Source organism: Erpetoichthys calabaricus, chromosome 9 (genome assembly GCF_900747795.2).
Source record: "Erpetoichthys calabaricus chromosome 9, fErpCal1.3, whole genome shotgun sequence".
In the NCBI taxonomy this organism is placed as follows: domain Eukaryota; kingdom Metazoa; phylum Chordata; class Cladistia; order Polypteriformes; family Polypteridae; genus Erpetoichthys; species Erpetoichthys calabaricus.
The window spans coordinates 126,300,910-126,327,547 of NC_041402.2; the positions used below are offsets into that span (position 1 = coordinate 126,300,910).

A 26,638-nucleotide genomic window follows, 5' to 3' on the forward strand; every position below is an offset into this window, starting at 1 on the left:
TGTTACCTGGGCTAAGGAGAAAACAGACTGGACTGTTGCTCAGTGGTCCAAAATCCTCTTTTCAGATGAAAGTAAATTTTATATTTCATTTGGAAATCAAGGTCCCAGAGTTTGGAGGAAGAGTGGAGAGGTACAGAATCCAAGTTGCTTGAGGTCCAGCGTGAAGTTTCCACAGTCAGTGATGATTTGGGGAGCCATTTCATCTGCTAGTGGTGATCCACTGTGTTTTATTAAGTCCAAAGTCAGCGTAGCAGTCTACCAGGAAATTTTAGAGCACTTCATGCTTCCCTCTGCTGACAAGCTTTATGGAGATGCTGATTTCATTTTCTAGCAGGACTTGGCACCTGCCCACACTGCCAAAAGTACCAATACCTGGTTTAATGACAATGGTATCACTGTGCTTGATTGGCCAGCAAACTCACCTGACCTAAACCACATAGAGAATCTATGGGGTATTGTCAAGAGGAAGATGAGAGACACCAGACCCAAACAATGCAGATGAGCTGAAGGCCGCTGTCAAAGCATCCTGGGCTTCCATAACGCCTCAGCAGTGCCACAGGCTGATTGCCTCCATGCCACACTGCATTGATGCAGTAATTCATGCAAAAGGAGCCCCAACCAAGTACTGAGTGTGTCCATGGACATACTTTTTAGTAGGCCAACATTTCTGTATTAAAAATCTTTTTTTTTATTGGTCTTGTGTAACATTCCAATTTTCTGAGATAACTGAATTTTGAGGTTTCATTACCTGTAGGCCACAATCAGCAAAACGAAAATAAATAAATGCTTGAAATATATCACTCCGTGTGTAATGAATCAATATATACGAGTTTCAATTTTTGAATTGAATTACTGAAATAAATTAAACTTCAAAGATATTCTAATTTATTGAGATGCACCTGTATATACAGTCATAAGAAAAGTTTGGGAATCCCTCTTAATTCTTTGGATTTTTGTTTATCATTGGCTGAGCTTTCAAAGTAGCAACTTCCTCTAAATATATGACATGCCTTATGGAAACAGTAGTATTTCAGCAGTGACATTAAGTTTATTGGATTAACAGAATATATGCAATATGCATCATAACAAAATTAGGTGCATAAAATTGGGCACCCCAACAGAGATATTACATCAATACTTAGTTGAACCTCCTTTTGAGAATATAACAGCCTCTAGATGCCTCCTATAGCCTTTGATGAGTGTCTGGATTCTGTATGGAGGGTTTTTTGACCATACTTCCATACAACATCTCTCCAGTTCAGTTAAATTTGATGGCTGCTGAGCATAGACAGCCTGCTTCAAATCATCCCATAGATTTTCAATGATATTCAAGTCAGGGGACTGTGATGGCCATGCCAGAAAATTGTACTTCTCCCTCTGCATGAATGCCTTTGTAGATTTTGAACTGTGTTTTGGGTCATTGTCTTGTTGGAATATCCAACTCCTGCGTAACTTCAACTTTGTGACTGATGACTGAACATTATCCTGAAGAATTTGTTGATATTGGGTTGAATTCATCTGACCCTCCGACTTTAACAAGGGCACCAGTCCCTGAACTAGCCACACAGCCGCACAGCATGATGGAACCTCCACCAAATTTGACAGTAGGTAGCAGGTGTTTATCTTGGAATGCGGTGTTGTTCTTCCGCCATGCAAAGCGCTTTTTGTTATGACCAAATAACTCAATTTTTGTCTCATCAGTCCAAAGCACATTGTTCCAAAATGAATCTGGCTTGTCTAAATGAGCATTTGCATACAACAAGTGACTGTTTGTGCCGTGAGTGCAGAAAGGGCTTCTTTCTCATCACCCTGCCATACAGATGTTCTTTGTGCAAATTGCGCTGAATTGTAGAACAATGTACAGATACACCATCTGCAGCAAGATGTTCTTGCAGGTCTTTGGAGGTGATCTGTGGGTTGTCTGTAACCATTCTCACAATCCTGCGCATATGCCGCTCCTGTATTTTTCTTGGCCTGCCAGACCTGGGTTTAACAGCAACTGTGCCTGTGGCCTTCCATTTCCCGATTACATTCCTTACAGTTGAAACTGACAGTTTAAACCTCTGAGACAGCTTTGTGTAGCCTTCCCCTAAACCATGATACTGAACAAGCTTTGTTTTCAGATCTTTTGAGAGTTGCTTTGAGGATCCCATGCTGTCACTCTTCAGATGAGAGTCAAAGAGAAGCACAACTTGCAATTGACCACCTTAAATACATTTTCTCATGATTGGACACACCTGTCTATGAAGTTCAAGGCTTAACGAGCTAATCCATCCAATTTCATGTTGCCAGTAATCAGTATTGAACAGTTACATGAATTCAAATCAGCAAAATTACAAGGGGACCCAAATTTTTGCACAGCCAGTTTTTCACATTTGATTTAATTTCATACAACTAAATACTGCTTCACTAAACATCTTTGTTCGGAAAAAACACCCCAGTACTCAGATGTTCCTAGGAAATGAAAGACATACCACTGTTATCTTTTTTGTTGAAGTAAATTATTATGCAGGCTGAGAGGGGTTCCCAAACTTTTTCATATGATTGTATATACTGTATATTGGAAAGGAACCACTGAGAAGCCAGAAGCCGTCCACATGTCTTCTACACTCTGCTAAATTGGGTGATGTGCATTTAACAGCATTCCTCACTGAACAACTGGATGATCATTGTACTGTTCCAATGGCTTCTCTTCAGCAGGGATATGTATGTATAAATAATTATACATTGTATATTGGGAGTGAAAACTACATTTTAATATAAGTAAAATACATATCTCTCTCTTTTTTTTTTTTTTAAACCAAGTTTCTCTAGTCTGATTATTGCTGCCATTGTTACTAAAGGGATACTGTATGTATAAGGTTCACGTCTGTTCTGTATTCAGTAAAGAACACGATCCCAGGGAGCATGCAGCCCCTGGTGGAGACACTTGGTTCTCATTTTATGGAACTGAAGTGTTGATAAATGTAGGGGTGAACTTAAGTTTTCCAAAATACAAATCTGCATTTTATTAAATTAGATTATAAGAAGTAACACACTATGTCAAACGTGACTTGTTCAAGTATATTACATTCAGCTGTAGGGCTCTGTTTGAATTATGGTCAAATATTTGCCTGTTCAGATATGTTGAAAACATCAACAATATCCATGGGGTGTACTTACTTTTCCATATGACTGAAATGTATGTAATGATGCCATAGTCTGTTTCCACCTAGGCCACTAAACTTCTGAAGGCCTGACACTCACAGCTTGAATGAGTAGGCCAGTCTAATTGATCATACATGTTGCTCTGCAAAGTGAGCTTCTCCAAAGCAGCCAAGCCATTATCATGTAATAGCAAGCTGACCAAATGCAAAAAATACACCATGGGGTACCAATGATGGTTCCACTTCTACTTTAGTTCCTAACATTGACAACTGTTAACCTTCTTCTTCTTTCGGCTGCTCCCATTAGGGGTTGCCACAGCGGATCATCTTCTTCCATATTTTTCTGTCCTCTGCAACTTGTTCTTTAACACCCATCACCTGCACGTCCTCTCCCACCACATCCACAAACCTTCTCTTAGGCCTGAGTTATACTTTACGTGACGCAACGCATGCTGCAGCTGACACTCCTGCTACGCAAGCATTGTAGTATTTATACTTGCGCGCGTACTTTACGTAAATCTGGAGGAATCAGCCAGGTGGCAGTGCGAGATATTATCACGGTGATAACATGTTTGGCTTCTCAGTGCTGTGAATTGCCTAGAACACCCATTAAATTCCGATGACACCTTACCGCAATATCTCTGAAAAGGATGTTTATTGATTAAATCCAGGGATGTGTCCATTCCAGCAAGCATTGGGCACAAGTGAGAAACAATCCCTGGACGATGCCTCAGCTCATCAAAAGGTGAATACAAGCACACACATACACTAGCGTCATTTTAGCAGCACCAAATCCCCAAATCTGCATATCTTTGGAAGGAAACTGGAGCACACTGAGGAAACCCAGCAGGAAAACGTGTAAACTCCAGGCAGGGAATATCAGCGACGTGACTCCCTGCAAGACAGCAGCGCTAACGCTCCGCCACTGTGTCACCCCATGTGTGTAATTATTAACAGTATTCATTATTTAAACAAAATTACCGATTTATCTGTAAAATGTAATATATTTTAATGCTTTTCATCATGAAAGTGATATCAAGTATAAATCCAAGGATTCTAAATGTGCAGTGAGTTGAAATATCATACATTTAATGTGCTCAGTGTGGTGATCTATTGCTGGTGATTCACTGCTGTCAGGAGCAGAGGAAGCCCTAGAAAAAAAGATAGCACAGAAGATGGTATGTGAGACTTTTAAAACATATCTTGTCATTACGATCGGGAATATGCGACGCTTGAATATAAAAAGCACCATGAATACATTTGTATGTTGGCATTTTGCTTCACCACATCGAACCATTTCTCAAATATTGAAGCGCGCACACCGATCTTGTAGGACCCGCAAAGCGGCTTTCTGTCACATGTAGATAGTAAACAGAGACTCTGACGTCACATTCCAACTTTTAGCACACTGCGCCCCCCGACTTTTTGCTGGTACTGCAACTCGCGCACGCGTCACGTTAGTTTCTGAGGACCTGCTCATCAGATGCGTCAAATGAAAGCCTAGAACGCATGGTGGCCATGATGCGGGCATGTATGCGTTCTGAGCGTGAAGTATAAAGTGCCCGTTTGTCACTTACGTAGCTGCCAGCGCATCTACTTGTGTATTTAGGTGTGCCTCTTTTTTTGTGTTGTCATACACTTTTCACAGAACAGAAGGCTTAAAAGTATTAAGAACTCATCTGTAAATAAAAGTGCAGAATGGAACAACTCGACATTAAAAAGTCACCACAAATGGATGTGCCAGTCTACTAGATTAAGCATGTTGTGCCCCAAGCCTGCTACCATTTCTAAGCCAAGGAATCTACTGTTAACTTTAAATTGTTCTCTAAACTGTGTCCTACAAACATGATACACTACAGTGATACTTTGCTCTGGTTATGGGCATTGTTTCTAATTTCTGACTTACCCAGACAAAAGACAATTTTGAAAATAACATGTAGGCCTGCAAACCTAGTGCATGCTACACTCATCCCAGCTCAACCAGCCAAGCAGCCTTTATACAGAAGATAGATAGATAGATACTTTATTAATCCCAAGGGGAAATTCACATACTCCAGCAGCAGCATAATGATAAAGAACAATATTAAATTAAAGAGTGATAACAATGCAGGTATACAGACAGACAATAACTGTGTAATTTTAATGTTTACCCCCCCCCGGGTGGAATTGAAGAGTCGCATAGTGTTGGGGAGGAACGATCTCCTCAGTCTGTCAGTGGAGCTGGACATTGACAGCAGTCTGTTGCTGAAGCTGCTCCTCTGTCTGGAGATGATACTGTTTAGTGGATGCAGTGAATTCTCCATTATTGACAGGAGCCTGTTCAGTGCCCGTCGCTCTGCCACGGATGTCAAACTGTCCAGCTCTGTGCCTACAATAGAGCCTACCTTCCTCACCAGTTTGTCCAGGCGTGAGGTGTCCCTCTTATTTATGCTGCCTCCTCAGCACACCACGGCATAGAAGAGAGTGCTCGTCACAATCCGTTTGATAGAATATCTGCAGCATCTTATTGCAGATGCTAAAGGACGCCAGTCTTCTAAGGAAGTATAGTTGGCTCTGTCCTCTCTTTCACAGAGAATCAGTATTGGCAGTCCAGTCCAATTTATCATCCAGCTGCACTCCCAGGTATTTATAGGTCTGCACCCTCTGCACACAGTCACCTCTGATAATTGTGGGGTCCATGAGGGGTCTGGTCCTCCTAAAATCCACTACCAGCTCCTTGGTTTTTTTTTTTTTTTTTTTTTTTTAAAGAATATGTTAATAATCTCAATGCTGCTAATAGTGTAACTAAATATTTTCTCCTGGACTTTTCTAAAACAACTTTTTTTTTTTTTTAAATAGTTACATTTGACAATTTCATCAGAAAAGTCATCTTCTTCTTAAAGGTTTAACAGCATCCTCTGCAATAAATCTAACAAGGCAGGACCTTTATAGGCATATATTTGGGCAGAGTGGTGGCTCTGAGGCTAAGGATCTGCGCTGGTATCCCGAAGGTTGCCGGTTCGAATCCCCGTCACTGCCAAAAAGGCCACTGCTCTGCTGGGCCCTTGAGCAAGGCCCTTAACCTGTAATTGCTCCAGGGGCGCTGTACAATGGCTGACCCTGCGCTCTGACCCCAAGGGGTATGCGAAAACTACCAAATTCCTAATACAAGAAATTGAATAAGGCGAAATAAAGAACAAAAAAAAAAAAAAAATTAGAACTTAAAATCTGCATTGGGCTGGCGCCCTGCCCGGGGTTCGTTTCCTGCCTTGCGCCCTGTGTTGGCTGGGATTGGCTCCAGCAGACCACCGTGACCCTGTAGTTAGGATATAGCGGGTTGGATAATGGGTGGATGGATAGAACTTAAAATGAAGGTTTTAATAAAAGTGCAAACTTTATTCAAGGAAAAGTTTAAGATCACTGTAAAATGTATGCTAAAATAACACAAAAACTATATAAAATATTTCTATTGAAAAACAAAACTTAAAACACAAAATCAGGAGCTGTCATATCAATTGCCCAGGCAAATTTTTGTTTCTGAGATTTGTTATAAATCTTTTCCAATGGCACCTCCGTATTTTTACACCTGCATTGGGAGGAAAAAAAGAAACATCAGAATGTAGGACTGCATCACATAAAACCAAATACTGACTCCAATTATACTGTAGTAGCTTAACCCACACAGCACACTATATAATCCATGTGCGGTTATCATTTATCTGCTCCATGACATATTGCAGGAATTTTATCAAATGAAAAGTTTAATTCTGAAGTATTTTTTTGGTAAGCATGCACTCCCCTAAGTTGCATTCTACAGTTACATTTGTTCATTTTCACCTATCGCTCTTCTCCTGGACCTCTATTCTGTTTTTGATATAATTAATCTATCACAACCACCAAGGTTTAAGAGCCAGAAGCAGGCTCTGAAGTCAGCATACAGGCAGCTCTTTACCAACTGATATTTCAAAGCTGTACTGGACATGGCGGTCATCCCAGATGCATGAAATGCTCATATTTTGTCAACTGATTAGTTTAGTATGAAAATGACAGATTTGTAATAAGGCAGTTTTAAAATTGTGTCCAGTCCATTGCTTTCTTTTTTTTTTGCCAAAAAAGTCCACTGTCCACGCATTCAGTCACAAGGCAAGGTGCAATTGCTTGAGTGTGTTTCTGCTGTAGTATCATTTTCTGAGAATCTTGAATTGGCTATTTAAACAATAAGGTAAAGGTCGTCTTTTTTTTGTTTTAGCAGTTAAAAATCTATGCAGCCAATTCTCAACACTTGTGTGTTTAACTTTCATGGCTTCAAGCGTTTGTGCGATTTTATTTGTAACCCTCCTTTTAACTATCGCATTGGCAACTTAGCAAACTCGTGGTTATATGCAGTTGAGAAAAATTACAAGATAAAAAAAAAAAAAAAGAGGCACAAGTTTGGGCTAGTATCCTACTAGGTGCTTCACCCCACCATTGTAGAGTAAAGATCTCTCTTTTCATTTGCTGCATATTTTCATTGTTTTGCTTATAATATCAAGTTTTGTGTTTCAGTTATGCAGAGCCGCCATCATCTGAGGTGTGCGATTTATGAAAGGTAAGGGACCCGGCATGGTCATCAAACTATTACGATAATGTGCGAGTGCTGTTAATGAATGTAAACCCAAGGGAGTGGTCCTCAAATTCTAATGATGCTGAGTGGAAACCGTTCCTCACAAAGTAATGTTTATAGCACGCATGCTCCATGTGCCATGGGGCTCGCACTCCATTGAAGTTTGCAGTATAGGCACAAAAGGGCACCATTTGTGCTGTTGAAGGGCCGTATGCTACAGACATATAAATTGAGATGTTTGTACGAAAGGTCACAGGATTCTATTGAATGACTAGCAAAAAAAAAAAAAAATTGTGTTTTGGTACTGCATTTTATGAGTTATTTCATGGTTACTGTGTTATAAAATGTGTGTATTATGAAAAATAATGTTTTGTTAATAAAGAATTCTATGCAGAAAAGTGTATTTTGAGCAATCGCTAGTGAAAGATTACAGCTTTTGGTGGTGGTGGTCCAATATATTTGTATTTTCATCTTTTTCTCATTTCAAAGGAATGCTACCCTCTGAAGGCTGATAATTGACTGTATTCACTTTCCAAATCCATTTATCATCGTAAAAAGAAGCAAAATGGAATGTCAGGACACTGTTACTCCTACTCTTGTTCCTACTGGTAACAGGCCAATTTAGAAATCAGGAAGTCTTTGGTATAATGTAGGAAATTCAAGTATCTGGTGAAAACCCATGTGGCCCATAAGGGAAAACAATGAGAAGTTTGTAAACATGGTGCCCGGGCTGGGATTTCAACATGGTACTGTAGAGTGGAGTGGCAGCAGCATTTGCACTCCACCATGTCACCCTCTATACAGTAAATGATGATTTTTGTTTTTAAATCACAGAGATAAATATTTGATTTTGGGACTTTGTGCCAATATGGATTGTATGACACAATCTGAAACCAATAAGTTGTTAATAAGTGGAAGTGTATAACCATTCTCATTGAAAGGATTCTAGGTGTCTATTAGGGTAGGAACCTCCAGATGAAAACCAGGCTGCATAGGGCATAGGGCATAACATTTATAGGAAAGAGACTGGCACTCCAGAAATATCTTTTTTGATTTAAATATGTATAATTATGTATAAAATAGCACAGTGGTGTTATCCTCTTTAGGTCACTGGACTGTTTTGAGGAGACAAAGTTGGCTCACATTCATATCCTGATGACAGCCAACTTTGCTGTGCTCCGTAAAATGTAGAAACACACACTGCAGGGACCACAGAAGAAATTTATGTTAAACCAAAAATAAAGAAATCTGTTGGTCAGAAAAAGTCTGCCTCCCTCCCTGTTACTGATGCATTTTAGGAATATTCCTATCATATATTTTCTTGTGATAGTTATACAAATTATAGCACATTGGATTATTCTACATAATGAAGGAGCATGCAATATATAGATCAGATGGCTTTCTTCGGTCTAAACGCTTTTAAGTTTAATAGCGCAAATTAAAGAATCTTACTGAGTTACCTTACCTTAGCCATTGAGGAGCAAAACTTTCAGGCATGAGAAGGGCTATGTTAACATTTCTGATCAGTTAGGACTACATACATTTTTCAATACAGTAATCCCTCCTCCATCGCGGGGGTTGCGTTCCAGAGCCACCCGCGAAATAAGAAAATCCGCAAGGTAGAAACCATATGTTTATATGGTTATTTTTATATATTTTAAGCCCTTATAAACTCTCCCACACTATTACAAACATTTCACGCACAATTATACAGCATAAACCCTTTGTATTCTCTTAGATATTAGGTAAGATTCATTGAAATTATGTATGTAAACACTACATACAGTAAAACCTAAATATTATTTTAAAGATATCAAGCATCTCCGATATCACATATGTTACAGCCATTACGACAGACAGGCCACCAGCAATAAATACGTACAACGCAAGAAAAATTGTATACAGTAAAATGTGTGTACAGTGACACTAAACTATGTACATGTAATAAGTACTGTACGTAATTAATTATGGTTACTCACCAACAATGACACGACGACTTGTCTGATAACGATAAGTTTAATTTTACTGCACAACAAAGGAGAGCGTTACAGCTCTTCTAAAGGAGCCTCTTCAGGCGACTGTGTAGCACTGCCGTTGTTCTTCTTCCATCACTCTTCAATCCAAATCCCTAGAGCAGATTCCATCCAGACTACTGCCTTATCACGTCCACTTGCAACTCATTTTGCACCCTGGTTAAAAGACACTGCGGCAGTAGATCTTATATACTTTTCCTCCTTTTTAAATAAAAAGAATCGTGGACTCATCGTGTAGCTGTTTCCTTCCTTCAACATATCCAAAACTTTTACCTTTTCTGCAATCATTTGCAACTTCTGTTGGCGCTTGTGCACGTTAATGTTGAATGAGTGAGATTACACTTCCTGGTTAATGCAACACTCCGTCGCTGAGCCAATCAGCAGCACACAGGAACTTAACCGCGTGCTCTGATTGGGTAGCTTCTCAGCCATCCGCCAATAGCGTCCCTTGTTTCAATTCAAATGCGTCCCTTGTTTCAATTCAAATGGGCAAATCAACTGAGGAAGCACACGTACTGTAGACCGCAGACATCCGCGAAGCAGTGAAAAATCCGCGATATATATTCACATATGCTTACATTTAAAATCCGCGATGGAGTGAAGCCACGAAAGACGAAGCGCGATATAGCAAGGGATCACTGTAATGATGTGGGCTCCAAAAATATGGACAATATAATAGGGGCAAATATGCAACAAGCACAATTTCTCTCATATATATTAGCATGCTTTTCCTTTATAGTAGATATTGAAACTTATTCTGCTTTAGCATAAGTATCACTTGAATTAAAATATATTTCATGACTGAAAATATAGGCTTAAATGCTCTAAAAAATAAAGAACAAAATGACATACCAAGCAACACTGATTCTTGGATCAAGGTAGTTGAGTTTGGAGGTGCCCAGGGCTACCTGCTTGTTTTCTTGACGGTCAGTTGCCTGGAGCATTAATTTCATAACTCCTTCTTTACACCTTTTATAAGCTTTGCGTTTCTTTTCCACAATCCTAAATAAAGAAACAAGAACAACAAAAAAAACCAAAACAAATTAACTTGTTCACTCAAAAGTTCTAAATAATCAATGCACCTATTTTTCATCAACAAGGCTATAGTGCGTCATATGCCTGTCCCAGCAGCACTTGACGACACACTGGATCACTGAAGGGCACACATCCTCACCTACACATGGCCAATTTACAGCCCCCAATAAACATGGCCTGCACATTGTGGGGAGGTGAGACACAGAGATAGTACATGCAAACTACAGCTGTCATTAAATCCATGCCACCGTGTAGCCTGCATTTTTCAATTTCTGAGTGTAGTCATATCATGTGACAATACTTAAAACCTTTTTAAATAAACCACAAACCAGAATAAACAATAAAAACAGAAGACATTTCCATTAGAATATGGCTATTTACCTATCTCTCTATCCCTGTCACACATGTGTGCTTGGCAGACAACTTAAAGGCTTGTCTGATTGTAATTCCTTCCCAAGTTGACGGTTGGTGTTGTTGCCTAATGCTTCTCTACCTTGCTCTCCCTCAGATTAATCAACGGGGAGTCCCAATTACATCACTTCCAGGCCATGGTCCCTTGTCCCTGCCCTTTCCGGTCTAGCATCTTCTTAAGGGGTGGTGCTACCATCTTTGATTCAGTTGTGATTTGACTAAAGTCTGCATAAGACCTTGAGACAAACCAATTCAAAAAAATACATTGCCCTGAGACTAGTAGGGGTCTTTTCATGTGTCAGCATCCATTAAGAGGTCCTTACAGACTAAGCCTTTCACTTTGGATATGTTCAGGATACTCCAGATTAAGCATCTAAAGACCTTAGTATACCATCCTCAAACTGGTGGTCTAGTCAAACAGTTTAATCAGACCCTTAAACAAATACTAATGTAGTCAGCGAGGATGGAAGAAACTGGGATCAGTTACTTCCCCTCATTCTTTTTGCCTATCAGGAAATTCCACAAGCCTCAACGGGGTTCTCACACTTTGAACTATTATACGGAAGACAACCTTGAGGGTTACTAGCTATACTAAAAGAAGGTTGGGAGTGTGAGGCACTCCCTCCAATCAACACCCTTCAATATATCGCAGTTATGTGATAGATTCGATAAACTTAGACCAATTTTAAAAGAAAACATGGAACATGCACAATTAAAACGGGCCCGCCTTTATAATCAAGGTTAGACACTTTCCCAGAGATTGAGTCATGGTTCTTATTTCTACCACTCACTCTATATTATTAGCTTATTGGCAGGGTCCCTATGAGCTAAAACAAACAAACAAACATAAAATAAAAAAATAAAAAAAAAAGAGTTGGTTGACTATTTGGTAAAACAACCAAATTCTTGGCCTCCCGAGTGTATTTATAGTGGGCCAAAAAAGTATTTAGTCAGCCACCAATTGTGCAAGTTCTCCCACTTAAAAAGATGGGAGAGGCCTGTAATTTTCATCATAGGTATACCTCAACTATGAGAGACAAAATGAGAAAAAAAAATCCAGAAAATCACATTGTCTGATTTTTAAAGAATTTATTTGCAAATTATGGTGGAAAATAAGTATTTGGTCACCTACAAACAAGCAAGATTTCTGGCTCTCACAGACCTGTAACTTCTTCTGTAAGAGGCTCCTCTGTCCTCCACTCGTTACCTGTATTAATGGCACCTGTTTGAACTCGTTATCAATATAAAAGACACCTGTCCACAACCTCAAACAGTCACACTCCAAACACCACTATGGCCAAGACCAAACAGCTGTCAAAGGACACCAGAAACAAAATTGTAGACCTGCACCAGGCTGGGAAGACTGAATCTGCAATAGGTAAGCATCTTGGTGTGAAGAAATCAACTGTGGGAGCAATTATTAGAAAATGGAAGACATACAAGACCACTGATAATCTCCCTCGATCTGAGGCTCCACGCAAGATTTCATACATGGGGTCAAAATGATCACAAGAACGTTGAGCAAAAATCCCAGAACCACACGTGGGGACCTAGTGAATGACCTGCAGAGAGCTGGGACCAAAGTAACAAAGGCTACCATCAGTAACACACTACGCCGCCAGGGACTCAAATCCTGCAGTGCCAGACGTGTCCCCCTGCTTAAGCCAATACATGTGCAGGCCCGTCTGAAGTTTGCTAGAGAGCATTTGGATGATCCAGAAGAGGATTGGGAGAATGTCATATGGTCAGATGAAAAAAACTCTACTCGTCGTGTTTGGAAGAGAAAGAATGCTGAGTTGCATCCAAAGAACACCATACCTACTGTAAGCATGGGGGTGGAAACATCATGCTTTGGGGCTGTTTTTCTGCAAAGGGACCAAGACAACTGATCCATGTAAAGGAAAGAATGAATGGGGCCATGTATCGTCAGATTTTGAGTGAAAACCTCCTTCCATCAGCAAGGGCATTGAAGATGAAACGTGGCTGGGTCTTTCAGCATGACAATGATCCCAAACACACCGCCCGGGTAACGAAGGAGTGGCTTCGTAAGAAGCATTTCAAGGTCCTGGAGTGGCCTAGCCAGTCTCCAGATCTCAACCCCATATAAAATCTTTGGAGGGAGTTGAAAGTCCATGTTGCCCAGCTATAGCCCCAAAACATAACTGCTGTAGAGGAGATCTGCATGGAGGAATGGGCCAAAATACCAGCAACAGTGTGTGAAAACCTTGTGAAGACTTACAGAAAACGTTTGACCTCTGTCATTGCCAACAAAGGGTATATAACAAAGTATTGAGATGAACTTTTGTTATTGACCAAATACTTTTTTTCCACCATAATTTGCAAATAAATTCTTCAAAAATCAGACAATGTGATTTTCTGGATTTTTTTTCTCATTTTGTCTCTCATAGTTGAGGTATGCAGTATATTACTTATATAAAAGCTCCATCAAATGTTATTTACCTTGATTTATTTACTTACAGCGTAAAGTCACAAGTAGACTGCAGAGCTTCCTGTGTTTGATCAACAAGGGCATGCTGACAAAGTACTTGTGTAATGCCACGAAAAGTGCAACAGCAGCTTCCACCTACAGCTATAGACTAAGTACGCGAGTGACTCTCCAAGCTAGTGTTTAGATCTGGCAGTGCCATGCTGACACTTCAATACGTGAGCAATGGTATGAGAATGCAGTCAGACTTCTTTTTGTAGGTACATACACCATCAGATCTAAACATTAGCTTTCTTGGAGTTAGCGGGATACTACCGACGGTTTGGGGAACACCCTTGATTAATTTAACAAAGAAGTGACATGGGATGAAAATACAGACGCTGCATTTCGTGACTTTAAGCAGGTCCTCATGCCAGCACCCAAACTAATGACTCCTGACTTTTCTCTCCTTCCTATCATCCAGGCAGATGCTTTGGACACAAGTCTTGGTGCCATGTTAAAGCAAAGTGTCAAGAGTGAAGAACAGCTTATAATGCACCCGAGTCAGAAACAGCTGGACCGGGAGACCAGGTATGTGGCGGTGGAACAGGAAGCTTTGGTAATTAAATAGGCCAATCAACAGCTACGGTACTACCTACTCGAACAATGAATACACTCTTGTGATGGATCATGCAGCATTTCAGTGGATGACCCTTCACAAAGAGTCAAATCCGTGAGTCATGAGGTGCTTTTTGGACTTCTAACTGTACAAATTCTATGTCTGATATCACCAGAGCTCCCTCCACGCCAACACAGATGCTATTTGTCAGGTATATGACCTCTCAGTTCAGATCGCGAGGGGTTTAGCGGGAGTAACGTATTACTGTGGTATAGCGGGTCCACAGCTCTCAGCAAAGGCCAGCTTTTAATAAGTAATCTCCACGCTCGCGGCTTAGCCTCCAGACCGGTCGAGAGGAGTGAAGGTCAGCTGCTGAGAGGGCGACTCTCCTGTTGCAGGGCCCAAACGGGAGAAGCAGGAGAGATGCTAAGGTAAAAGAAGCACCGGGCTCTGTAACTGTTTTAAAGTACTGCTTCCTGCGTTATTTTAACCTCATTGTTTTTAGAAGACTTTTTGTTCTATTGTTTTAACCTTCACGTATTTCACTCGCTTTTAATGGATTATTTATTTATTGAAGACTGTTTTGGAGACACTGCACTTGATTTATTTGAACACTGTTTTGTTCTGTTTAATAAAAGCACTTCGCAGTTTTGCACCATCCCCTAGCTATGTTGTTGCCTCACTGAGAGCTCATCGGTAACATTACCGACGGTGACGGGTTCAAGGGCTCCCGTACAGAAGATGGGAGCATGCAGCAAACCCGCATCATCACAATTACACACATGCTTAAGAGACAAATAAAAGGCTTGTAAGATTTTGAATCCATGCCAAGTCAAGGGATGGTGCTGTTGCCTAATGCTTCTTTCTCTCCTGCAAATCAGACGAATGGCAGTCCCAATGACATCACTTCTGCATCATGGTCCCTTGACCCAGCTCCTTCCAGTCTGGCATCTTCTTAAGAGGTACCATCACCATCTTTGATTCAGTCGTGATTTTACTACTGTCTGCATAAGACCTTGTATTTTGCTTAATTATTTTTACCTTTTTCTACCAATTATATGGGGTTCATCTCTAAGGTGTCTCAAACCTCTTGTTTTTGTCTCCAGTTTTACAATATACACACACACACACCCACGCACACACACAGAGTGCATAGCTGGATATATCCCATCAAGAGTTGCTTGGCAAAGCCTTTAAGATTCTATCTGAAATATATTAATGACTTTAAGACATTACAACAGTTAGGCATGTAGAAGAGGAGCCAGTTTATGTCATATTAAAACACGGTCTCAGCTGGTGCCACACTGATATGTTCTCTGCACCATAACCCTTTCTGTCAATATTTACTGTTCTCTTTCCTTGAATGCTTACATTTGTAATTTTTGATCTTTTGTGGCTTCTGCTTCTTTTTTGGCTTCTCTTAATTCCTTTTTGGCGATGGCACACTGTTCCTTCCTGCTTGCAATCTATGACAAAAAAAATATATGGCTACACATAGAATATGACTGGAGCCCAATCTGTCATTACTGAGGTGCAAAAATACATACGATTAAAAAATTTTTTAAATCAAGATTAAAGATTAATAGAAAAGACCTTTAGTGTACACAACTGACTTACAGAATGAAACATATACAGCTAATTACTCTATAGTAGTGGTGCATTTTATAATCAAATGTTTATTGGAATTTTAATAATAACAATGAGCAGGTTCTCTCATTAAATAAAAAGTCAATAATGATGACAGTAATAATAGTAAATAATACCACCCCACAAAATTTGTCCTGTTGAAAAAGGTTTTTAAAAAAAAAAAAAAAAAATTGCCTGAGCAAAACCTAGGTGGGAATGCAGCTCAGACATCAGGCCCTGCTTGGATAAAATTTATGTTGATAGGAGGAGAGAAAGGCAACAACCACAGCCCATCTGGCTCCACAGACACTGCACCAGGGTAATATGTGAACCAGATGACCAATTCATGACTGCCGCTAAGGTTTCTAGAAGAATATGATTGGGGAAAAACAAAAACATGTCAAGATATTTAAAAAAAAAAAGAAAAAAAAAAAAGAGAGTTCCAGAGATAAGCTAGGGATGTCTTTGAAGCTACTGTGCATAAAGATGATAGCCCTTGCTGGATAGAAGATTGGAAAAGAAGAGAGACGCTAGTGTGAAAAATAGCTGAGAAAAAACTAGCAAGAGACAATTAAAAAGCAGAGACTGGGGGGAGACTCAAAAACATATGGAAATCAAATATCTGGGTAGAGTCATCTGGAAGAACTAATAACAGGAATCAATGGACAGACCCATGGCAAAACACTTTTAAGGAGTAGTTAAGTGTAGTGAACAATTTTAAACATGTTTTGGATGTTATTGTTCTTAGGTGAATATAAAATATTAGTGAAAATAGATTTCCAGGAAAGGAGAAATGTTAAAAGAAGGACCTTCTGCCAAAATTATAAAGGGTAATATGAAGTCTCACACAGATGAATATATAGAAATGCTACTGGTCTTGAAGAACAGAATAGTAAGTTACAAAAATTGTAAAGCAGATGGGAGGAAAGAGCTGAAGCACTTGGGAACTTGGAAGCACTGCAAGTTTTAAGAAGAGACTTAGTTGTAAGTAAAAGAAAAAAAAACAGCAACACTTCAGGGACTGGAGTGTCTGGAGCCTGGCATTGTAAATGTGTTACCAACAGGAGATATGCCCAGAGAGGTGAGGGGGAATGAGATGGGATGTCCACCTATGCATAACACAGAGTGGGTTGAAGTTGGGAGTGTGCGGAGTACCTTTTCGGCCAACAATCTAGAAGTTTCAAAGCACTGTGCCATAAAATAAATATATAGAAGGCTAAAGGCCGATTTATACTTCTTCATTGAGCCTACGCTGTAGCCCACGTAGCTACATCATACTCTGATGTGCACCTCCACAAAAAATGTGACTATTCATCATATAGGAGCAAACCCTACACAGATCCATATAACTATACTTGGCAACTTTGGTAACTATGTATTTTCTGAAAAGCATTTCCACTGGTTTGAAAGTCAGTGAATGTAAGATAAAGTGGAAAAAGGAGCAAATACATTTGCCTATGGAACAAAACGTGGAACTAGAGGAGAGAAATGGTAATCCTGGAGGGCAAAATCTGCCTGCTTTTTCATGGATCATTCGCTTTACTTGCATGCTACAAACACCACCAACTAGCATTCAGGAGGTATAAACTGCTTGCAATGTTGTATCATACGGCCTTAAGGGTCTCAAACTGATGGCATGCAATTTACGTTTTAGTGCTGTGCTTATTATGTGTGAAGCCATAATGAATTGCTAGTTAAACTGCTCTTTTTTTAAATGAATTCTTACAAGATATAGCAATTCAAAAATCCTGCTAGCTTACTTAAAGGGTGGCACGGCACTTGCAGGGGTGCAAGGTTTGACTCAACCCATGACTAGTGTGGACCGAGTAGGGGAATCATGTCTTGAAAATTGAGGACTTACCATTTAGAAAGCTATGCACCATTTTTGCAAGTAAAGGAGCACGCTGCGGGTAAACTGGTGCCATTCTGCTGTTCGTTCATCATGATCTCATTTTTGGAATAGTTTGACCATTCCGTGGACCATTATATTGTTACTGGTTAATTACTATCAGATGCATTAAACTAATAAACAATATGCGGTTAATTTCAGTGTATTTATAAAGCCACGTCAGGGATGTGGATTTGAAAAAGAAAGGGTAACCACACAGGAACAATCGCACTGCTTTGACGCTGGGTGCCGCCAGTCTGCAAAACTGAGCGGAGAACTTGCGTATGCCAGGGTATGAGGTACCGTGGAAATGTGCGTGGCTTTACGCCAAGTTTAGGTTTTATACATCGCGATTTGAGCGTGGAAACGTTCGTACGCAACATTTCTGTGCGTACATGAGGCCCCATGTTACTATAAATGTAAAAGACAATTCATAGCCATGATGGGACTTGTGTCTATTCTGGCAGCATTAGGAATAAGTCAGACACAAACTCTGGATAGAGTACTAGTCCATGATAAGCCAAATAAACTAGAAAGCATGTCTTAGGAAAACATGCACCGCTGCAGGGTGCGAATTGCCTCCCAGATTGAAACCCACACAGCTGCAGTTTTGCACTAGGCTTGAACTGATGGAATTGAATTATTTACATCGTCAATGGTCTTTACTTTGGCAATGATTTGAATCACATGACTGAACATGATGTAAATACCCAAACAAGACTAGGAACTTGTATCCTGATTGTATACTTTCTTTATTTCACCTTGTACAATTTTTTTGTATTAGGAATTTGTTAGTTTTCGCATACCTCTTGGGGTCAGAGCACAGGGTCAGCCATTGTACAGCGCCCCTGGAGCAATTACAGGTTAAGGGTCTTGCTAAAGGGCCCAGCAGAGTAGTATCTCTTTTGGCAGTGACGGGGATTTGAACCGGCAACCTTCTGGATACCAGCGCAGATCCTTAGGTACAATAGCTACAAAAGTATTGCACACACATTGCATTTGAACTACAAAATTTAAATGCATCTTTAGCAGACAAATAAAAATGCGCATTCTCCAAAATGCAAAACAGCAGTCTAACAAATTCCTTTGTCATTTTGTTTAACACCTGAACTTCGTACACTTTTGACCACAACCTGCTGTCATGTCTCTCATTTTTTTGTATTTGAAAGGCTGCAGATTCTTCTGAGATTTTGAAAATACTGTATATACCCATCAAAAAGCATGCTACAGTAGCATTACGTTATCTTGCCAATGTTTATAGCTTATCCAATCTTTCTGCAATAAGCAGAAAACCACAAGCCATTCGTTTGGGGATTGTTTTGTGCTCTCCAATCAGCTTTGCAGGACACATACATATGACTTCCAACAAAGAAGCAAAGAAATTGTGGGAGGCTTTGAAAGGAGATGTCATGTTTCCTGAAAGTGGTGGTGTAACTGATGGGTGGCACATCCCCTTCACTGCCAAAAAAAAAAAAAAACTGACATTATTAGAATGGAAAGAAATACAACTTAATTTTACTGAAGGCTATAACTGATCATCTTCTATATTGGTTTCTACACACAAAAACACTGACTGTGAGACTATATTATACAAACACACACACACATTATACATTATACAGTATATATACACATACTCCTGACCATGCGGCTATTACAACATGTGGTCATCTGGTTTCATCATATTTTACAGAATTGCTGGCTGTCCATTAGGAGTCTATTTTGTATAAAGTGGTACACCATGCACTGATCTTACCTTTGTGTTTAAATTAGTCATGGACTGTTCAAAGGTCTTAGGAGGTGCACGCTGGTGGTTACACAAAATTGCAACCGCACGGTTAGCTCGATTATACGCCAGTATCTTTTCTGGGATGCTACTTGACTCTACAAACAAAAAAAAAAAAAGAAAGAAAAAAAGAATGAAGCCTTAGAAAAAGTGTATCTGCAGGCAAAATGTGGCTAACACAAAAAAAGATGCCCAAAAGCTATTTTCACAATTACTTGAATAAAAATCTTTAAGCTATCCTAGAACTTTCCTGCCAATTTGTCAGATGAAAGCTTTAAAATCCTTGTGTTTAAAAGTGGGGCTCTGTGAGACAGCTTACAACCTATGATTTACAGTGCATTCTGTTGCTTAAAGTGTGATATACAATCTACTGAACTGTAAAAGTTTCAAGAGGAAACCTAGTGTGTTAACATTTTACATCTAATGTCAAGCTCACTGACCACATTGTTCCTACTCCTTCAGAGCCTGTCACGTGTCGATTCAGGCTTCATTTTGCAGTACATGATTCAGGATACTGAAAACAATTTAAAGTCAAAAAGTCCTTGATTTTGTAAAATGACCCCTAAAAGTAAACACTCTATATAAAAAATAAATAAATAAATAAATATGGAGAGACTCACTGTCTGTAAGCACCTGAAGTTGTTCCTGCAGTGTAATGGAGGCATTGTATGTTCGAAAAACTTTTGCAGACAAGCCCGGCATCAAAGATTGGAGGTGCTTATTCAGCAGAGTGGTCTGTAAGTATGGAGAGAGAAGAAAACAAATTATTGAATAATTTAATAATAATAAAATAAACAGCATCACCAGGATGAATGTGATGTCATACAACTTTTATTTCATGCAGTGACTTCAGGTTTACTTTAATATTTCAGTTTCTTTACAAATTAAAACTTAAATCACGAAAAATGTGAGTTACAGAAGACTCCATTATAATGGTGCAAAGAAGTATGGGAGTTGTAAGCTGAAGGGATCCTTTAAAAAAATTTACAGATGACAATAATTTAGGGTACATATTCACCAGAAACAGCATAAAACACATTATGGGAAGCATAGTGGCTACTATTACTCCACAGGGAACAGGATTCAAATCTCCCACTTTGCAGTTAGTTTAACTGGCTGCTCCGTTATGAGTTAAGGGGTGTAGGTGTGTCACCTGAATAGGACCCAAGTCAACTACAAACTGGCCCTGCCTTCTGCCTCATTTTGCAGTAATAAGCATTGCCTCTTTGGAATCCTGTAATGGGTGGACTTTCTTCATTGTGAAGAACAATGATGTACCTAAAAAGACGTTTTCATAAAATAGTTTCTTAAAATCATTACATGAATGTAATGTGAGCAGGCAGTGTGTCACAGTGGTTTAGGCTTTGGACTTCAAACGTTGCTATTAACACTGTGTGACCATAAGAAAGCCATTTCACCTGCCTGTGCTCCAATTGGAAAACAAAAAAGAAATGCAACCAACTGCACCTCAAATATTGTGGTGTCACCAAAAAAAAAAACAAAAACGAATAAGTAAATGAAGACTCAACGAGCATAAAAGGAAATATGGATACAAGAGGACTTCTGTATAAATAAATTTAAACAAATTTTCCTTTTGATTATTTACATAAACGTGACTTTGAAATGATCAGCTTTGTCTTTTAGTGGAAAATATTATAAAAACAAAAAATGGTACAATTTTGTGAGCTACACAGACAAATCTTACTAGGCACAAAATATTTTTCAGTGCAACAAAGGGAAGAAACAAGCTGTTGATGCTCAATTCTGTTTACTCCAGAACTGCTGATCAAAATGCAGTGTGCTCATCTCCTTGTTTGATGTACCACATGCATTACTGTAAGTGGTACTTGTCAGGCTCATTTAAACCACTGCTCTTATGTTGTCAAAAATTAGTCTGATGGGTAGGTACTAGAGAGCAGGTCAGTGCCTGGGGAAAAAGGTGAACAAATGTGTGTTCCTCTTTGAACACTTTCAATTAAAAATAATGAATCCATTCCAAAGAAGCTACTTTTTGCAAAGCTAAAAGGGAGCTATTTGATTTTATAAAATGGCAGAAGTACTCAAGTAAAGATTTTGTCATTTTAGTGGGTGAAGTAATAAATGAAAACGTTCCTTAATAAAATGAGAAAAATGAAAAAAAATGGGGGCAACATCATCTTTGTGTTCCTGACAGGTATTTAGACAAACAGCTTTCTGAAATAGGATTTGCAGTTTCTTCCTATATTGTTTTATGAAAGCAGCTGTCACAGTAAAACCTCTAGATGGTGCTATAGTATTAGCCCATTTTATTCACCATAATTGCCTAAAGCGTGTTCCCAGTATTTTGTTCATAATGTGCCAGCTGAATAGTTTGCTACAATTATTTTAACAAATGCTTTAGAAGCCCGCCGATATTTCCTGATTTATAAGCTCAGAATAGCTTTAACTGTAGAGCCTGATATAACTATTTGAATGGCATTGTCAGTATGTTGTCCATTTGTAAAGCATTGGGAGGATGCTGCAAATGGCTATATCAGTGTGCATCTGCAAATTGTGCTTTATTAAATTAAAAAAAAAAACAAACAAAAAACTAACCACTCTGAAAAGGAAGACATTATAATTAAGAGTTTTGGCTGTTGAATCTTTACCACCTTCTGCATTGAAGCATCGGCAGCAGTTCAAATGGTTTTGGATGCTAAATGGAGAAGAACAAAGTCTGAAGAGATGGGAAAAAAACAGTAGTAGTTGAATGGACACCTTCTGTAAAATAAGACAACCTTAAAAATGAATATGTTTTTTGGTGTAGAAACCACAAAAGATCTCAAGTAGGTTCACTGCCATTCTAATGAGATGGGGTTAATGACAGGATTGTTTAACATCCTACATGGCTTTATCACCACCAGGTTGGGAGATTTGCTACAGACCCCAGAATAGGACCTAGAAAAGCTAAATTCTATTATTTGTTCAGGAGATCATTTCTTTTCTTATAACTCAAGCTCTGCACATAACCTGTAAAAATAACATATTGAGGACTGTGCCAATGCCATCTCCTGCTCCAGAATTTATTCACTAACTCATCTGTTTCCACTCATCTCTCATATTTACCATCCATGCACTTTCCTGTTGGACCATCTCTCAAAATAAAATACTTCCGTCATCTATTAAAAGCTCTCAACCTTTTTCATTTTACAGACTTGGTTTCATCACTAGCAAAGGGAACAATTGCCATAACAAAGCACAAAGAATTAACAGAGAATAGCATTCTGATATTGCCAATAGAAGAGAAAACAAGGTACCACAAATCAAACTCAGATCCTATATTCCCAAACCCCCTTTAATATGTTGTCACCTCTTCAGGTCATTAATCATATCATTTTTTTTTCCTATATGTCAAACATCTCTTCACACACAAGCATTTTTAAGACCAACCATTTTCTGTATCCACCTGTAACTCATTCTGAAAAAATATCTTTTCTGTAGCTTGCTTAACAATTCATAGCTACCGTACACAATGGCCAATTTTTGTAAGAGTAGGTGCAGCAAAATTCTTCTTTGTGGTCATACCTGGTTCCTCTGGACACACAACGCACCTGTTTGGATATACAGTTAATTTGTTATAGAAGAAGTTCTGTAATTTATATAGGTGAAATCAAGAGACATCTCTTGGATCAGTTTAGGAAAATATGTCAGAGGTGTCAGAATCAACGACTACTGTAGAACTCTACTTCTTTGGATTGTCACCCTCATTTTCTCCCAAATGTAATGCATTCATCAAAGAGAGAGAGGTTAGGAGCACACGCTGATACAGCGCATTGCTGCACCCACCACTTGACAAATGAACTCAGGATCCCCATATTAGGACCCAAGTGCAGCCATGCGATGGGTGACACCTCAGCACCACACTAGTTCAGATGGATTGGAACAGTGCGAGGTTTTTATGGTGGCTGGAGTGCCAGTTCTGCCACCAACCCCCAGGTTTTTCCCTGCAGGTTGGAGGGCCTACCTGCAGGGCTGGATGTAGATTAACGTCATACCCAGGACGAAGCAATTGCAGGCTAAGGGCCTTGCTCAGGGGTCCAACAGAGTAGAGTCAAAGACACAAATTAAAAGGTAATTCTTACCCTTCATCATGCACTGTATAGCTGACTAACCTTTGAATTTCAATAGTTTGAACCTCAATTGACACAGCGGCTTTTCTTTGCTGCCAGATTGATGAAAGAAGCCAGCAAAATGCAAACTTACAACAGATATCCACTGTCACCAGTCTCATTTCTCTTGCTCAAGTACACTATAACCTTATCATAACATCTTCAAACCCATTTAATCCAACTCATTTTTCCAGAGCCTATGCCTGCATCAATGGGCACACCATGATATATATACACAGATACAATATGCAACTTACTTTAATTTTTTATTTTTAACACAAAAGACCTTAACCTTACTGTTTAGAAAGATTGCCTAATTAGAAATACTTAGACTCAGTGTAAAAACATCAACCTAATACTTTGTCATTTAAAACAGCCATGCATAAATACTGAAAAGTGTCAATACTCCAATATTTGTGTACAAAATAATAACAAAAAGGAGAAACATCAATGGCACTCTGCCAGCCATGAATAAACAAAAAATGACTCGTGTTTTAACTTGGCATCATGATTAAAATGTAAGACATCAGACTAACAACTCACTCAAAAAAAAAAAATAAATAAAAGAATGAGAAGCCACACTGCTCAGTCCCAAAAAAAATCTGAGTGAAGTCATTCCAAACTGTATTCACCTTACTGTCCTCGCCAGTAAGAAAAACTAATAACTGAATCAGAGTGAAAATAGAGCAGATATTAAGTTACTAAACAAAACTCACATATACATATATAAACAAAAACATTCATACAGTACATACAGACTTATGAGGAACCATAAGCAATGCACAAAACAAACCATAATTCTCCACAAAACTCTACTACCCATGCACTGTTCACATACTGTAAAAACTAATAAAATACAAAGTTCACAATTAATGCACAAAAAGCTGAGCTCAATTCTGAAAAGGTTAATGAAAAAAGCTGTTTGGTTTTGATTGTTGTAGTGGCACGAACTGGTCTGTAACCGAAGTGGTTATAATTGGATGATTTAAATAAAATAAAATAAAAAAAGGAATGGCAGCTGACACAATCCCCAAGTGGAAATGAAAAGATCTTATCATGCTTTTTGTGTTGATGCCGAAAGTTACTGGAGTATTGAACAAAATGATAGTTCAGGTGGCCATCTTATTAATTGATTAAGTTGAAATGTGAAGAAATGGTTGAGGTGATCAATGGTAAAAGGAATTGCCTGACGTCTGAATGCTTCTGAAGTTGGATTAAACAATTTTGTTGTGCAGATAGTCAGAAAGAATACAGGGGGGAAAAAAACATGTTTTTTCCGGTGCATTTTATAGATGTTTGAAGAAAAATCAGAAGTTCCAGCACCAGAAAGGCAAATTGCTCTATGTCAATGCCATCCCCTTCTATTTTCTGTTAATGGGAATCAACCTTTAGATATACTGTACCTATATATTGACATACATGAAAAAGGTCAGCTACAAACATTTATAAACTGGACATAATACACATTCACAGAGAGCTGGCCGAATCTTGGTTATCAAATGAGAACGCCATCAACAGACACTTGGACATAAATCCAGCATATGCAAACTTAAGAAGAACATATTCATAATAAACAAGACTTTACACCCAAATACCCCCCCGATCACTCTGACTTAGCCACCACCCACACAATTTTTTGCTATATATTGCCTTTGATTCTTGTAAATCTAAGCATTATCCTCTGATGAAGACCCCTGGTACGGGTTAAAAGCTCAGGAATAAAAAGTACTGGATGATACGTGATTCATTTTTCTCCCTTTGTGGATCTCCAGCTGCAAATATGCAAACCATATCACAGGCCTTCTCTTCCATTCACATTTATGTAGCCCTGCTATAAGCCTACGAATTGGTTGTTTACAAACTAGAGTGTGAACATTAATGAAAGCCAATCAAACAGAAAACCTCTTTTATGCCACTGAAGGAAAGAACTGAGAAGTCAATCAAGTTGTTTATTGGCAGTGGTGTTCCGCCATCTTCGGTAATTTCTCAGAGTTGGTTACAGTATAAAGATAACCCAACAGATTAACACACCATATCACTGTTTAGTTTGCTTACATACACAAAAACCAGTTTGACAATTTACCTCTAAAATGAACCTAGAACATAAATGATATACTCATACAAAAATATTTACTAATTTGTCATTTAAATAACAGCCAGTTGTGAACAACATGACAAAAACAGTTCAGGTGTATTCCTTTTTCAGCCTTTGACCATTACAGATTCAACAATGTTGCCCCAAAGAACAACAACAGTGCTAATTGGCCAGTACTTGAATTAGCTTAGTAGGGTAGGCATTAAGACTCCACTGTCTATTGATAAGCATCATATGAACAAGTTTGTTAATTATCACATAAAAGGAAAAGAATCAAAATTAAATAGCACACAATACCAATCCATATGCATGTAGAAGTGTCCTAATGGAACTTCCTTCTGGCCTGCACTTTCACTCTTCAGTTTTTACTTATTTATTTTTTTGTCAAAGTGCTTCTTGTATAAGTAGATTGAATTGTCCCTCCCCCCAATTACCAGTCAAGTATTTTGCTGACGTGCAGTGCTGAATAAATACTTAAGATCTCTCTAAAAGGTAAATTCATACCAGTGGCCTTAGTGTTGTTTTTTTTTCTTTAATAAATTGAAAAAAATTAGACTACCCATTTCAAGGAGTTATAAGGCCATGCCAAAGATGGTCTCTACAATTAAATACAGCTGCTACATTAAAATGCTTCACTGTTATATTTGGTAGAAAGATTCTTGGGGAATAAACAGGAACAATGAATCAGCGCTTCCATACTTTATTTCTTTCTATCTCAGCATTCTACAGTTACTTTTTGTTTTGTAGATGCTCCGGGGCCCGAGTGGATATGGAGGCTGATGCGTAGGTTGTGTATGTTTTTGGTTGAGTGCAGATGGATTGAGGTTTCTGAATTTTATGTATTTTGAGAGCAAAACACATAAGG

The 26,638-nt window shown here is 38.9% G+C and overlaps 1 protein-coding gene across 4 annotated transcripts in view; it reads right to left on the reverse strand.

Moving 5' to 3' along the window:
• Positions 1–6,494: 6,494 nt before the first annotated feature.
• The window catches only part of zgc:173742 (DNA topoisomerase I, mitochondrial), a 214,277-nt gene continuing 194,133 nt past the window's right edge, over positions 6,495–26,638 (reverse strand). For all 4 annotated transcript variants that reach the window (XM_051931458.1, XM_051931456.1, XM_051931457.1 and 1 more), the window contains exons 17-21: positions 20,172–20,286; positions 19,522–19,649; positions 15,623–15,717; positions 10,614–10,763; positions 6,495–6,711 (exon numbers count right to left, since the gene is read on the reverse strand). In XM_051931458.1, coding sequence (XP_051787418.1) covers positions 6,609–6,711; positions 10,614–10,763; positions 15,623–15,717; positions 19,522–19,649; positions 20,172–20,286 — 591 coding nt within the window. In that variant the 3' untranslated portion in view covers positions 6,495–6,608. The remainder of the gene's footprint in view (positions 6,712–10,613; positions 10,764–15,622; positions 15,718–19,521; positions 19,650–20,171; positions 20,287–26,638) is intronic.